Genomic DNA, 13,883 nt, shown 5'->3' on the forward strand with positions numbered 1-13,883 from the left:
ATCTTACGGTCTAGGCGTTAAGGTAGTCACTTAGGGTAATCGGTCACTCCAGGTACACTCATAACAATACTGGGACCTTGGTATTTAGTGTGGTTTATATATTAACTACCTACTTACTAGCTTCCTTTATTCCACGCAGTTTCAATATCCTAGAATTAATTAGCTTTTTTAGTTTATTTAGTTTAAATAAGTAATTAAAGTTTTTATTTAGTAAATTTAATAAATTTTTATTTTAGTTTTTATTATTATTTCTTTAAGAGAATTAAAAAACCTTTTTTATTTATTTATAGTATAATTACTTTTTATATAAAAGTTATTAATATATAGACCTTTTTTATTTTATTATTTTAATAAACTATTATTAAAGGAATTTATTTTAAAGTAAAAATTATAGTTTTTTATTAGTTTTTTTTATAAAAGAATAAATTTCTTAGGGTTTTTTTTTTAAAGTAAACTTTATTAATAAGGTTTATAAAAGTAAAGTTAGCTTATTTAATAATAATAGAACTACTTAAGGGAATAAGGTTTTTATTTTAAGGTTTTTATTTATTAATTTATTATAAAAAATACTTTTTTAAAGAATATTAATAAAAGATTTTTAATATATTAAAAATAAAAACTAATATAATTTATTAAAAAATAAAAATAAAACTAAAATTATTTTTATAGTTAATAAATATTATAGTAAATTCTATAAATATATTTATATTTTATTTAAGTATTTAAATTTAGTTATAAGCTAAGTTTAAATAGCCTTTTTAAATCTTTAAAAATAAGTTATTTAAGTTAATAAATATACTATTAATAAAAAAAGATATAAATACTAAGCTTATAGTAATTATTAAGTAATTTAAAAAAATATATATTTAATTAATAAAAGTATTTATTTATATACCTTTAAATAATATAAATATATAATTATTAATTAAACTACTTAGTATAAATTTACTAATAATAGAATTTAGTTTAAAGTTAATAATAATAATAATAATATAAATATATTTATTTATAATTTAATAATAATAAATATTTATTTAATTTAATATAAGTACTAAAACTAATAAAATTTAAAAAAAAGCTTAAACTTTTATTTTTTATTTTTTATTTATTTATTAAAACTCTTATAAAGACTTAAACTTTTAAAAAATCTTTTATAGTTATTATAAAGTATTAAAAAAAACTTAAACTTTTATTTTATTATTTTTTTTATTAGTCTAAATATTATAAAAATAGTTATTTTTAAATAAAAAATAATTATATTACTATTTATTATATTTTAATATAAATAAAATAAATATAAAAATTACTAATTTTTATTTTATTTAATTAATTAAGAATTAGTAATAAAATACTAAAAGGTTTTTATTTAAAGTTATTTAAAGTATAAAGAAATTACTAGGAATTTACTAAAGATTTCTTAGTAGATTCCTTATAGTTATAAAAGTAGGTCTTACTAAGAATTTATAGCAAATTCTTAGTGGATATACTGCTATTGCGTAGGTAAACCTGTTGCTATAGCGTAGTGGATCCACCATGATTTCCTGGGGATTTCCCAAGGCCGTCTCTACCTGTGCAGGGAAACCTTTCTCTATGGATTTACCGACTCTGCTTATAACTATTACGTAACATAAATATTAAAATAAAACCAGATAATAATTATTTATATAATAAGGTTAAAATAAAACTAGACTACTTAAATACCGGTTTTAAGATAGTTTCTAGTTAAACTAAGTATAAATTCCTTATTATAATATATCTTATGTCTAAAGGAATTTTATTACATAAGAAAGCCTTTTTTCCTACCTAAGGGTAAGATTTTATTATTATTAATTACAGTAATTAAAATAACTATTAATAAAGCTACCTTTTAACTTATGATTTACCTCTTTATTACCTTATTTCTGTTAGTCTTATAAAAAGAAGTAAATAACTTACTATAATAAGTAACTTACTATATATATATATTATTTATATTTATTTAAGTACTTATCTAAAGACATCAAGCTCATTTATCTACTTGATAAGATACTAATACTTAACTTTTATAATAGTTTATAACTAGAGTCCTTTTTTATACTTAGAAAGGTCTTACTTAGTTACATCTAATTAGGCCTAGGAATATATCTATAGGCTAATAAAAGGAAAAACAAAAACATAAAACCTTATCCCTTTCTAATATAAAGAGTAAAAAGGTAAAAAAAGGTAAGCTATTTACTATAATAGGCTATTTGTTAAATATATATGTGATAAAAAGACTAAATATAATATATAAATATATTAGGTAGTTTAAGATAATACTAAAAAAAGCTAACAAGTAGTCTTAATCAATTTTATATAATTTAACTAGTATAGCTAAATCATATAAATAGTAAAAAAGAAAACAAAAATATATTACTTACTAAAACAACTATACTACTTACTATATATACGTTAAGCCTTTAATTTAACTTATTTACTATTATCTAAATTATACTTAGCTTATTACTTTTATTAAGGTCCTAAACTAAAGCTTTTAAGCTATATTTAGAGTCTATAAACCTATTAAAATGCTTTAGGTCTTATTATGTTTAGTACGCTTATGTACATAGAGGAGATGTATATCGACACTCTTTGCTAGCCGCTGCACTGGTAATGACTTTAGGGGACGATGGTCATGCCTGGTACACAGGGTGGTTTTGTTACGTGTCGCCCTGTTGTGTGACAACCGATTCCAATACACTCTCAGATATTTAACCGTAACACTTAGTAGACGCCAATCGTCAAACCTGTCAGCGTGTCTTGGGACTACACGGTCGTTCCGCCCATGATTGGAGGGTTCGGTGTTGCAAGTTTACTGATGCAGAACGGCACTAATGCAAGTTTAGCGGCGAGCTGACACTGTGATGCCGCTGGCTCCGATGAGCGATAATACGAGCCGTGACAAAACATTTATACGAACGACGACTCCGTATCAGGGACATTGAGAGGATTGTTGCCAGATCCCCTTCGTATTAGTAACAGACATCCAATGCAATGTGTTTCAATGCCTTCAAAACAGAGTCAAAGACGGATTGCTAGATTACAGCAAGAAATGCTTCATAAGCTGAGGTAAACGCAAGAACATTTACGAAACCCGATTGCTCAATTTCGCAAGGCTGGCAAGGAAAGCACACTGTGTGTTCCCAGTACGCGCCGCGAGCCAATGGGAGCACACAGCTAGATGCCCTGTGCGCCCAGCGCCAAACCGTACAGGGCTTAGCACCAAAAAGTGTGAGTCACACCTCATCCAGACCAAGGATTGTGCCCTTTCTTGTCGTGGGCGGAGCACAACGCCCTTCTGTACATCCGACAGTAGTAACTAGTCACTGGTCTCCCACCAAAGTGCAGGGCGTTATCACTTTTAGATATCGCCAAGATACACACAACAGTCGTACTTCCGAGTGTACCTTTTCTGCAGGGTTTTGCTGACCACGCGCCCTTCACCTTGTCTGCCTTGTCGTAGGTGCATTCTTGGTCCTTTTGGCCTATTGTTGCCTGCCAGGCTACAAAAGGTCGTTAGTCCCTCCGCGCCATCCCACACAATTGCCTCTTCTTTTTCCTCTTCCTTTTCTATCACCACCATACTCCTCTCCCAGAAAACGAATATCAACCATATCGCCCGAGAGGCCAGACACCATGCGTTAAATCAACCTTTTCCGACCGTTCCTGCTTCCCTACTAGACAAAATTCCCTCTAAACTTCAAACAACCATCCTCCCCGCTCAATTCAATTCTTCAGTTCAACCTATTCAGGTCGATCTGAACTTCACTACGGCTTCCAGCTTTAGCTCAGGTTCTCCCTCCGCAACCATTCAACCCCAAGACTTTTCAGTCTTCACCACGGATTCCCAATCACCATGGCTTCCCTCCAGTTCACCCAGCCTGCCGGCATTACCCGCGCATCAACAACAGTTCAGCCCGCCCGAGCAACCCCCTCAACAGGACTTCGTCTTGTTCGACCAGCCTCGCACCAATCAACCTAGACACTTAGCCGCACAAGCAGCCTTTGGCCTCAACCAACGTCGTCACTCGTCGCATCATCTGCGCCAGCACCAGGTGCAAGGTCGTGTTCAATCTCATCAGAACCACCGAGTCGCTCAGATTCAGGCTTCCGGTCCCCGTCATCGTCCTCGGTCCTCCGCGGTGTACTCTCCCTCCCAATCAGCTCAATTTTACGCTTCATCCGCCCCGTCTTCTTCGGCCGCTTTAAGCCGCCGTCAGCGTCCTCCTGTACCGTTGTTTTCTCAGGGTAATCAAAACCAAGCCACTCCTAAAATGGATCTGCAAGGTATGATGCCTCTACCATCGGTCACTCCAGTAAATCGATTCTCACACTGCTCAGACCTAGATCTTGACGACTTCACTGGCTTCGAGGGTGGTGCATCTACTACCTACTCGTCGCCCGCCATGCCCTCGGTCTTTGACCTGGGCGGAAGCACGTCAGGTGCCAGCAACTTGGGCACTGTGTCACCTCAGGATTTGCTCATTCAGGAGCCCTTTATGTCTGCCCCAAATTCCACGGCCCTCACAGCTCTGACGTCGCCCTCTATTTACAACGAATCGCCTGACTTCAACGATAGCTATGACGTCTCTCCCAATTTCGGTACTGGTGATTTCGACACTGGCTCTGGCGACCCGTGGTTCCCGTTGTTTCCTCAAGAATCAGCGCCAACCGCTAAGGACGCTGCCAGCGATAATCAGCCGCAACAGGAGCAGCAGCAGCAGCAGATGGACCAGTCGCCTGCTACTAAGACTGACGACCTGGAGGTTGTTGAATTTACATCTTCCTCTGGGCGTCGCAAGTCGGCCAACTCGTCTCCGTCTGGTTCTGCACGTCACTCCTCTGTCTCGGGTGTCAATTCACGTCGGCGAGACAAGCCTCTCCCTCCTATCATTGTGGAGGACCCCAATGACACTATCGCCATGAAGCGAGCTAGGAACACCCTTGCTGCCCGCAAGTCTCGCGAGCGCAAGGCACAACGATTCGAGGATCTCGAAGAGAAGATCCGCAAGTTGGAAGCGGAGCGCGATCACTGGAAGAACATTGCTTTGGGTCGTACTTGAATTCTTGAGTGGTAGTTCTACGGATGGATTGGGGGGGGAAAGACCATAGAAGGTCTACCTTTTTTTGTCACATTTCCTATCCTGTTGTTGCCTACGTTTCTAGTCTGCCCTTATTCTTGATTGTAGTTGATCCAACCAATTATCTATGTTCTCACTCTTATCTTGACCTCAGCCTTCGACTGCCAAACTTGATACCTTTCGCAGTGTCTACTCCCTGCCTCTTGAGTTGTTATATACCTGCATACCTTGTCCTAGACATGGAAACCGGTGTCGAGTGGGACTTGTAACGTGGCCACACTCTCAACTGCCTTACAAGTCTTGATCGATTGTTGAAAGGGAGAGCATGTGATGAATTATAGCTCTCTTGCCAGACTTACGCGGCGTCGTCCACCTTGCACTCCGCACATCTCACAATAAAGAAAGACTATGATTTGCTTGAAGCGTAAGTGCATTTCGAAACCGTTCTTCTGCACGATGTCAAAGGGGAAGCCTGAGCTATCTATGCTACATTCTTCATACTGAAGTGTTGGATGAATGACATGGCCCAAGTAGACGTCGCAATCTTGGCAGAGTAGAAATTTAGCCCTGTTTTCAGCATGCCGTGGCGGGTGGCATATTCAAGCCAGTGCAACTAAACCACGACCTGCTTTATATCACCTTTTTGGCGTATAGTCGAGATTTCTCGCAAGTTGATGCCAGCATATGGGGCAGTTCTCGTTGACTCTAGGCTGAAGCTCGGGATGGACCAGCTGCTTCTGTTGGTGAGACGACCGGCGACACGACTTGTCTCCTCGCAATAGCCTCCTCTGCCCAGTCAGAAAGCTCGCGAGGCGAGCTTTGTTGTGATATCGGCCTCTCGTACTGATGGGGTAACTGGTTCATACGATGTTGCGCTCTAGCCCATAGTCAAGTTCCGGCTATTCGTTCGCCACCAGTGCTGGTTTCTAGAATCTCGTTGTTCACAATGTCCTTGTTGCCGTCTCGAAAATCTTTCATAAGCAAGAGGAAACGGGAGTTCTTCCACTTGTCTCCTTTCTCATGTTGAACAGACTGCAGGATTTGCCTCGCGGCCTCCGATATCTCCGTTTGTGATTGACCATGTTCTCCAGGCTCGGTGACTGTGGTTTCAGAAGCTTCGTCTAGGCCGAGCCGCGATAGATCAGGCACTTGCTCCAATCGGCTCACATTCTTGAGCACATCGGCGTTGCTTGGGTCAAGCAAGCTCTGTACGTCATTTGCTTGCTGGTTGATAGCCTCTTGAAAAGGGGTAAACCGTGTGCGCTGGGTGGGATCCTCCAAGGAACCATTCTGTGGGAACGTCGTGTCGGTAACCTCTAACGAAGCACCAAAATCGATCCTAGATGCATGGTCGGCAGTCCTAGGTTGTTGTTCTTGTTCACGTTCCAATTCTTGTGCAATCTGTTCCATAACGGCGTCTACGTCCTCCATGCTGCCATCTCCATGCGTTGCCATCCACTGGTCCATTTCATGATCAAAATCAGCCTCAGGGTTGACCGTGTTGTTGATAGCGTTGCCACTAACAGGCCTGAAGAAGGACGGTCCAGAGTGTTGGGACATCATGTGGTGCGTGAAGCCTGCAAGAACGGGTACATGATGTTGGGTGGATGAGAAACCGTACGCCTGGCTGCTAGCATTCGGACTACCCCCGGAGAACTTTGCGAAGTCCTGCGCCCAGCTAGGCGCAACTATCGAAGAGCTTGCAGCATGGTTTTGCTGGTATGGTATATGTGTGGGTGCTGCGGCAGCTGCACTCGAGACTTGAGGAGAGACGGATCGATATGGGTCAGGCGAGAAGCGATGACTGTGCCGAGCGGCTGACATCTGAGGCGTCTGCAAGCCCTGGAAGGGCCTCGAGATGGAGGAGTCGTAGGTCGGAAGTGTGCCTGAGCCTACTTGGCCTGATACATTTGATCCAAAAAATGCACTAAAGTTCGCCTGCGCTGAGGAGGTTGAGCCGGTAGATCGGAAACCCTGGTTCTCGGTTAAAAGATTGACAATGGGAGTGTTCGTCCAAGAAGGCCTCTCACCTGCTGAGTACTAGGAGCGCCGGTGAAATGATCTTGGTGTAGGCTTCGATCCTGTGCGCCATGTTCGACAAGGCTTTTGAACGGCGTGGAGCCGCTACAAGAATTATCGGTCATCGTGAAGTCACGGAGACCTAACTGTCTGTACGCGGACGCGAGAGTGAAGTCGAGGGGTTTGACAGCCGAGGCGACTTGCGAAGACCGGTGGCAAGAGTACGCGACAACTGTGACTCTATACGTGTCTTGAGAAGTGATGAGGGAATGTTCAGAGAAGAGGCAGTGTAGCTGAAAGCCTTAGCGGTAGTGGATGGGTAAAGAAGAGTGTCATGCCAGTGCACTGGTAAAAGTACTTTGTCAATATGAAGAACAGGCTCCGCGGATCGCATAGGGGAACGATGGAATAGTCTGGAGGGGTTTTCGTCACCAAGTGGTCCGGATTACGGAGCCGGCTAGAAAAGGCATCCGAAGTTGTGGCAATGCGCGCCGTCCCTTGTGACAGATGGCGGTCGTTGTCATGAGTTGGAAGCACTCTAGTGCCATATCTTACGCAGTACCTCGGCATCATTCCATACGTACCGACCTCCTGGCCAGTGCACATACCTATACTACATACATATGACCAGGGTCTGTTGTCGTACATAGTGTACTATGCACAGTGTATTACTGGAAGGCGGGGGACGGCTGGGCGGAGACAAGCATTCGGCGTGATGGACTCGTTCTGTATTAGCTTATCAGAGCTTTGTAGCCGGTCGGCTCGAATATCTTCCGACTCTTTGCCCCAGGATTAACACACAAGGCTTGTTGCACCGCCTACCAAAAACTCTCAGGCCTATGACCTGTCCGTCAAGCCACTATCCAAATCTTAGTGCGTTATCGATTAGGTACGTACACTACAGCCCAGCGCAGAGCAATTGGTTCCTTTCTCAAGCTAAGGCCAGCTTGGAGAGAGCTCTTGAAATGTGGCTACTGTATCGAAGCAGCACTTGCGTACAACACTTTAACGGGGCGCAACCAGCAGTAGTCACGATTTTCTTAATACCAACCCGGCTTTATCGATTCGACTCCGCGCAATAATTGACGACCTCCTTGGCTATTACCTTCCACAATGGTTCGTTCGTTCGTTCCTTTCGCTGCTGTCTCTTGCAACTTTTGTGCTAACATTGGCAATCCTGGTTGTAGGCTTCTGCCCAGGTTATATCGAACTCTGGCCACGATGATATGATTGTACGTGCTCCTACGAGGTGCTCCCTCTCCCCCCTTCCCCCCCCTCCTCTCTCTCTGTATGCCTGGGTTATGTTCGCTTCAGACGCGACTGCGAACTTAGCACTGAATCCACATACTGCGGCACCAATGCCCTACGGGAAACCGCGCTAATCGTCATTTTATCAAATAGCACGATGCCGTGCTTGATTATTACGGTCGTCGGCTTGCGACGTGCTCAAGCGACCGGACCATCAAGATATTCGAAATAGAAGGAGACTCCCAGCGACTCGTCGAGACCCTCAAAGGGTAGGACCCTCATCCCAGACTCCCTTGGGCCGCGTCATATGTCTGTAGCTCTTGCTGACTCTGGGACAGTCATGATGGTGCAGTCTGGTGCGTGTCGTGGGCGCACCCTAAGTATGGAAATATTCTAGCCTCAGCAGGCTACGACGGCAAGGTCTTTATCTGGAGAGAGCAGAACAACCAGTGGCAGAAGATCTTCGACTTCGCCCTGCACAAAGCCTCTGTCAACATAGTCTCGTGGTCACCACACGAATCCGGCTGCTTGCTGGCTTGTGCCTCCTCGGACGGCAATGCCAGCATCCTTGAATTCCGCGACAACAGCTTCGACCATGTCACCTTCCCTGCTCACGGATTGGGTGTTAATTCTGTCTCGTGGGCCCCGGCAACGGCACCTGGAAGCATTGTCAGCAGCTCTCCTGGCCCTGGATCGGCAGGTGTAAGACGTTTCGTTACAGGTGGCTGTGATAACTTGCTCAAGATATGGGTATTTGAATCGGCTTCACAGTCGTACAAGCAGGAACAGGAGCCGCTCGCCGGCCATACAGACTGGGTTCGTGACGTTGCGTGGTCACCAACAGTTTTACAGAAATCCTACATCGCTTCTGCATCCCAGGACAAGACGGTCCGCATCTGGACCTCAGATTCGTCGAGTACGGGACAGTGGAACTGCAAAGTTCTCAACTTTGATGCTGCCGTCTGGAGAGTCAGCTGGTCGCTGAGCGGCAACGTTCTGGCAGTGAGCGGAGGTGACAACAAGGTGTCATTGTGGAAGGAGAACCTCAGGGGCGAGTGGGAGTGTGTTAAGAGCATTGAGGAGTGATTCAGATGTCAATGTGGCATCATAAGCAAGGCGTTCACGGCAAAATAGGGCATAGATGGGTCAATACGCGGTTGCCCCCCTGTATTTGACGTCGTTTTGGAGCTGCTATACCTGTTATTTTTCCGAAAACCTCTACGTCTGATTGCGTGAAATCGATTGACAGCTTCGTACAGCCAGCTAGTTGCAGGTAAAGCATTTGATATCGCAGTTTCTGAACTGGCTGACTAATAAAGAAACGATGGAGGTTTCGTGGATCCCATCACGATTTCTTCCACTCGCAGTTCATCATGCCCTTATCAGCCTAGCACGATGTGCTACATGGGATTCAACCTGCGTCTCTGGCGCAGTTCATCCTAGCCTGAGAGAAGACCGAACATGCTAGCACCGCCGAGACGAAAAGATACCAATGTTACGAGGCTGCTGATGAAGGCGGGGCGAGGTAAGATCAGGCCTGCTGCAGCACTCTGCAACAACGTCGCGGTAGGCCCCGCTGTAGAACTCGTCGAAGCTGATGCGTCAGTCCGTTGAAGAACGTATATCTCCCCTGTGGCATCGGATGTCATGAACAGTCTCTGGTGTTTATCCCAAGCAAGTCCCACTGGTCGAAAGCAGTTATCCGGGCAACCATTGATGTCCGCATTGCTGAAAATGTCGGTAAGTGATGTTCGACTGTCCGCTGGCTCTGTGGGCATTCCCTTTGTGAAGCGTATGCTGGATAATTTGTAGCCCACCGGCTCGTCGCGGTCCCCTATATACCTGTTAGCTATTAGATGCCGTTTAGCAGCCTCAGCTAGGTTTTGTTTGCCACCCACAGCTTCCATGGAATGTAATGAATGCCACGGTACCATTTGGTGCGAACTTGATGTCCAGCGGCGCAGTATGTGCCTGGAAAGACAGCCTCGGTGGGACATAATTAGCGGCGCAGGCCGTGTCATTAAGAATGCGTGATGAGGCCAGAGCAAACTGGTCTCCCGTCTTCATATTACCTCTGTCTGGAAAGTTTTCGGTGGACCACAGAGCAAAGCAATTCGGGTAGCCGTAGTTACCCCCCCTGGTTCTTGGTGGAATCGTTGAGATAGCTGTGGAAGTTGAGCTCTTCTGCAGGGTTGTCTTGATGTATATCGATGCCATTCCGCCTTAACTGGTCAGCCGAATTCTCGACGGTCCAAATGCCACCAGTGATGGGTTCCTCTGCTACTCCAACAGAATTTCGCAGCCCCCATCCCAGCCTAGTGCCTTGGGTCGCAAAGTTGAATGGCTGCGAGTTCTCCTCGAGGCTCCCGATGTCGAATGCGCGGAGCTGAGAATAACCATTGGATTGTCTGGCAGCGTCTTCGTCGATATTGGCCGCGCTGCCCCTTGACACTAATAGTATGTTAGGCATCTTGTTGGACAGTGTTAGTGTGCGCGTCGTGTGGTCACTATTGCTCATGTTGGCGATGATGGTTGTGTTGAAGTCACCAACAGTGCCTGCTGTAGCATCATAGGACCAGGCGTAGACCTTATCCGCCGTTGAGACATAAAGGATCTTGCCATTGGCCGATAGTGCTATTCCGTGGTTCAGCTTGAAGTCGCAGGGCACACAACGTTAGTCGACTTCTCGAGGCGAAGTACTGCACTGGGCGTTGCCTCACCTCGGGCGACCCTATGATTATTCGCTCCTCGGCAACAGACAAGCAGGTGCCGCCATCGTCAATTAGCTTCAGGTGCTTGATTCCGGACCCAGCGTCGACGAGGAGCAGAGCTCCTTGCTGGTCAAAGAGAATGCTTCGTGGATGGTTCAAGCCATTAGCAACGAGACGGAACGTCCAGCCGCTAGCAGCAACGGGCGTTTTATAGCCCGGACTCAAGTTATTCCTGCATTCCTGTGCCGAGACTAATATCAGTTGAGTCGTCGCAAAGACAAGCAGACAGAGTAAGCTGGTCATGTTGGAGGAATCGCCATACAGATAATGATGATGATAATGATAATGATGAGGCAGTATAGCTCAGCGACAGGGGAATAAGGGAAGGGGGAAGAAGAAGGAAGGACGAGAGAGAGAGGGGGGGTTTATCCTGGGAAGAGTATCAACTAGGACGATGCAGCGGAGAGAGGGTCATCACTTTATTTTAGCTGAGGACGTACATAGTGCTGCAGCCCGTCCAGCTCGGATGTATCAACAGCTTAGCTAAGGGGGTAATGATATACCTGTTATCCCAAGCGAGCCTAGCCGAGAGTTGAAAAGCCCATTTTTGAGAGTTCCGTTCCTTTAATCCCCAGTCCATATGTCGATCCTGTTAGCTAGCGATTGCCGTTGGTGGACACCGAAAGGAACAAGCTTGTTCCATCCACTGAAGGAAAGCCAACATCGACTGCCTCAAACTCCTGCAAGTTGCCGTGAAAGACGACTAGATCAAACTGAAGCCCTGCGCATGGTTCTGATTGGATACGCTGTATATGGAACAAAAGGCCAAGGTCATAGGCCCGATCGTGGCATCCAAACCATCGACCGCCATTGCGAGCAATGTACTGTACTTTCCCGTCTACTTTTATGGTATACCGAGACGCGGAAGAGGCAAGCACACTTAGAGGCGGGCGCGGCAATCATCCACCTACTTAGCTCATAGCTGCTTGCTTCTGTGATATCATGGATGGCCGGGCATGGCTCTTGATCGGCATCTCTTCAGTTCCAACCTGGACGTACAGAAATTCTACTGAATAGATGTTGGGAGTGGCCCGATTTGTGAGCATCGTCGATCACCTTCTTGTGCCTTTACAGAACGCAATTATGCTTTACAAGGCACACACCTAAGCTAGAAGCGAATCTCACCTTAAAGCAACTCTTTGAGAAGAAGCTTGGGGGGATTGGTGAGACGAGGTCTCCCTGGTGGATGGACGGCAAGATTGATTGATGGACAAGACCCACCGGCCTGGTCGGGCCTCTTCCCCGGGGCGGGCCATCCCTGCCGTCAGCTCGCTTCCATTGTCTTGCAATCATTTTTGTCATGTATAGATGGTCACCGCGCAAGATAGATAGTCAGCGGACAACGCCAGACCCGGATGACAGCGTTGCCGCCAGGGGCTCGTCGTACCCTTGAGGTAGCTCCCATAGGTAGAGTAAAACATATGCTGGGCACAAGCCGGAAAGAATCCAATGCATCATCACATGTGATGGTAAGTAAGTCTCAAAGACAGGAGAAGTGCCTCCTGGACTGGCTGAGCCTGGTCATAGTTTAAAGCAGTTATGAATGCGCTCAACACTGGTCTCAAGTAGTTCCGCCACAAAGAATGATATGATACTGACACACATACATGACCGACCAAGTCGACCAAGCGTCCCGTATACGTATGCTCGACCGAGTAGACGCAAGAAAATCGATAGATTTGCCGCAAAGCCAACGTTGCGCTACCCCATTACGCCAGTCCCGCCCTCTCGTTACTAAAGGCGGCCAGTAATCAAGCCAACTTGGCTCATCGGAGGCCGATGACGCTCATTTCAAGGGTCCAAACGCGTCTGATCCATACTTTGAGCTTGCCCTGAACGCCTTCCACGTTTTCAAGCTCAACGCCTTCCCACCAGCAGCGCCTCGCAGGCTTGCGCCAGAAAAGGAGCAGTTTCTGCGCCATGCCAACAGCGTTGCTGCCCATTTCGTTACCTCGAATGTCGCTGCGTAGACGCGCCAAGGCCAAACTGCAAACAACCGCCTTGTTTGGTTCGCCTGCTCGGTGACCCCAATTGTCGTCGTGATTAAATCCACTAATGTCAAGTAAGCTTGGAACCAGTCCATGGTTTGCATCCATCCGTGAGTGGGGAAGCCTACCCGGCTGTCAACATCTCAATGAGGTGAGCTTCCGTAGTACCTGGCTCATCGCTTCGCTTCAGGCCTGAAAATATGCCACTCTGCTGGAGAAGGGCCTTGCCGGCAGCCCTCTTGACTTCCATCATATCGGGTTGTGTAATGTCAGCCCGTGGGGGGATAACGTAAAAGTCGAGATCCTCTCTCAAAACAATAATGCCCGCTCTCTTTGATGAGTCGTCCCTCGAACCCAAGGCATCTCCGACCGCAACCTCCTCGTCATGTGATGGGCTTGGAGATGCGTCGGTAGGTATCGACTGCGCGACGGTGCGGAAAAAGTCGAGCATGTACTGCAACGATGCGGGATCATACTATGCGTACGTATCAGCGTACGTCAAGGGCTGTGTGGCATGACGGGGATCATAAGAAATCTGTACGCACATCTACTTGGACAGCATCGCCCTCGGCAAACCCACCCATGTGCCCCTCGGGGAAGAGCCCGTTTGGAAACAGAGACAAAAGCACAAATTCAGGTAGCGTCAACAGCTCATCCCTCGATAATACAAACCTTGTACCCCTGCAAACATTGGACATTAGCATATGGAGTCATCTGCATCAACAGCAAACCCTACCGGAGGTCCATGGCGATCGTCT

The 13,883-nt window shown here is 45.5% G+C and overlaps 4 protein-coding genes across 4 annotated transcripts; 2 read left to right on the plus strand and 2 right to left on the minus strand.

Moving 5' to 3' along the window:
• Nucleotides 1–4,292: 4,292 nt before the first annotated feature.
• On the plus strand, nt 4,293–5,081 carry ColSpa_04288 (cross-pathway control protein 1; the record flags this gene model as incomplete). The annotated part of the gene is made up of 2 exons (XM_049270500.1): nt 4,293–4,305; nt 4,360–5,081. 2 exons carry the CDS (start codon nt 4,293–4,295, stop codon nt 5,079–5,081), a joined length of 735 nt encoding a protein of 244 aa, XP_049126457.1.
• A 906-nt stretch (nt 5,082–5,987) lies between these two features.
• Nucleotides 5,988–6,659, minus strand: ColSpa_04289 (uncharacterized protein; the record flags this gene model as incomplete). The annotated part of the gene is made up of 1 exon (XM_049270501.1): nt 5,988–6,659. The coding sequence occupies one exon, from the start codon at nt 6,657–6,659 to the stop codon at nt 5,988–5,990; it is 672 nt and encodes a 223-aa protein (XP_049126458.1).
• Nucleotides 6,660–8,709: 2,050 nt separating this feature from the next.
• Nucleotides 8,710–9,452, plus strand: ColSpa_04290 (protein transport protein SEC13; the record flags this gene model as incomplete). The annotated part of the gene is made up of 2 exons (XM_049270502.1): nt 8,710–8,746; nt 8,773–9,452. The coding sequence occupies 2 exons, from the start codon at nt 8,710–8,712 to the stop codon at nt 9,450–9,452; spliced, it is 717 nt and encodes a 238-aa protein (XP_049126459.1).
• A 1,042-nt stretch (nt 9,453–10,494) lies between these two features.
• On the minus strand, nt 10,495–11,380 carry ColSpa_04291 (uncharacterized protein; the record flags this gene model as incomplete). Its single annotated transcript, XM_049270503.1, has 2 exons — nt 10,495–11,016; nt 11,087–11,380. The coding sequence occupies 2 exons, from the start codon at nt 11,378–11,380 to the stop codon at nt 10,495–10,497; spliced, it is 816 nt and encodes a 271-aa protein (XP_049126460.1).
• Nucleotides 11,381–13,883: the final 2,503 nt, after the last annotated feature.

This window comes from Colletotrichum spaethianum, assembly GCF_022836535.1.
Source record: "Colletotrichum spaethianum MAFF 239500 DNA, contig09, whole genome shotgun sequence".
Lineage (NCBI taxonomy): Eukaryota > Fungi > Ascomycota > Sordariomycetes > Glomerellales > Glomerellaceae > Colletotrichum > Colletotrichum spaethianum.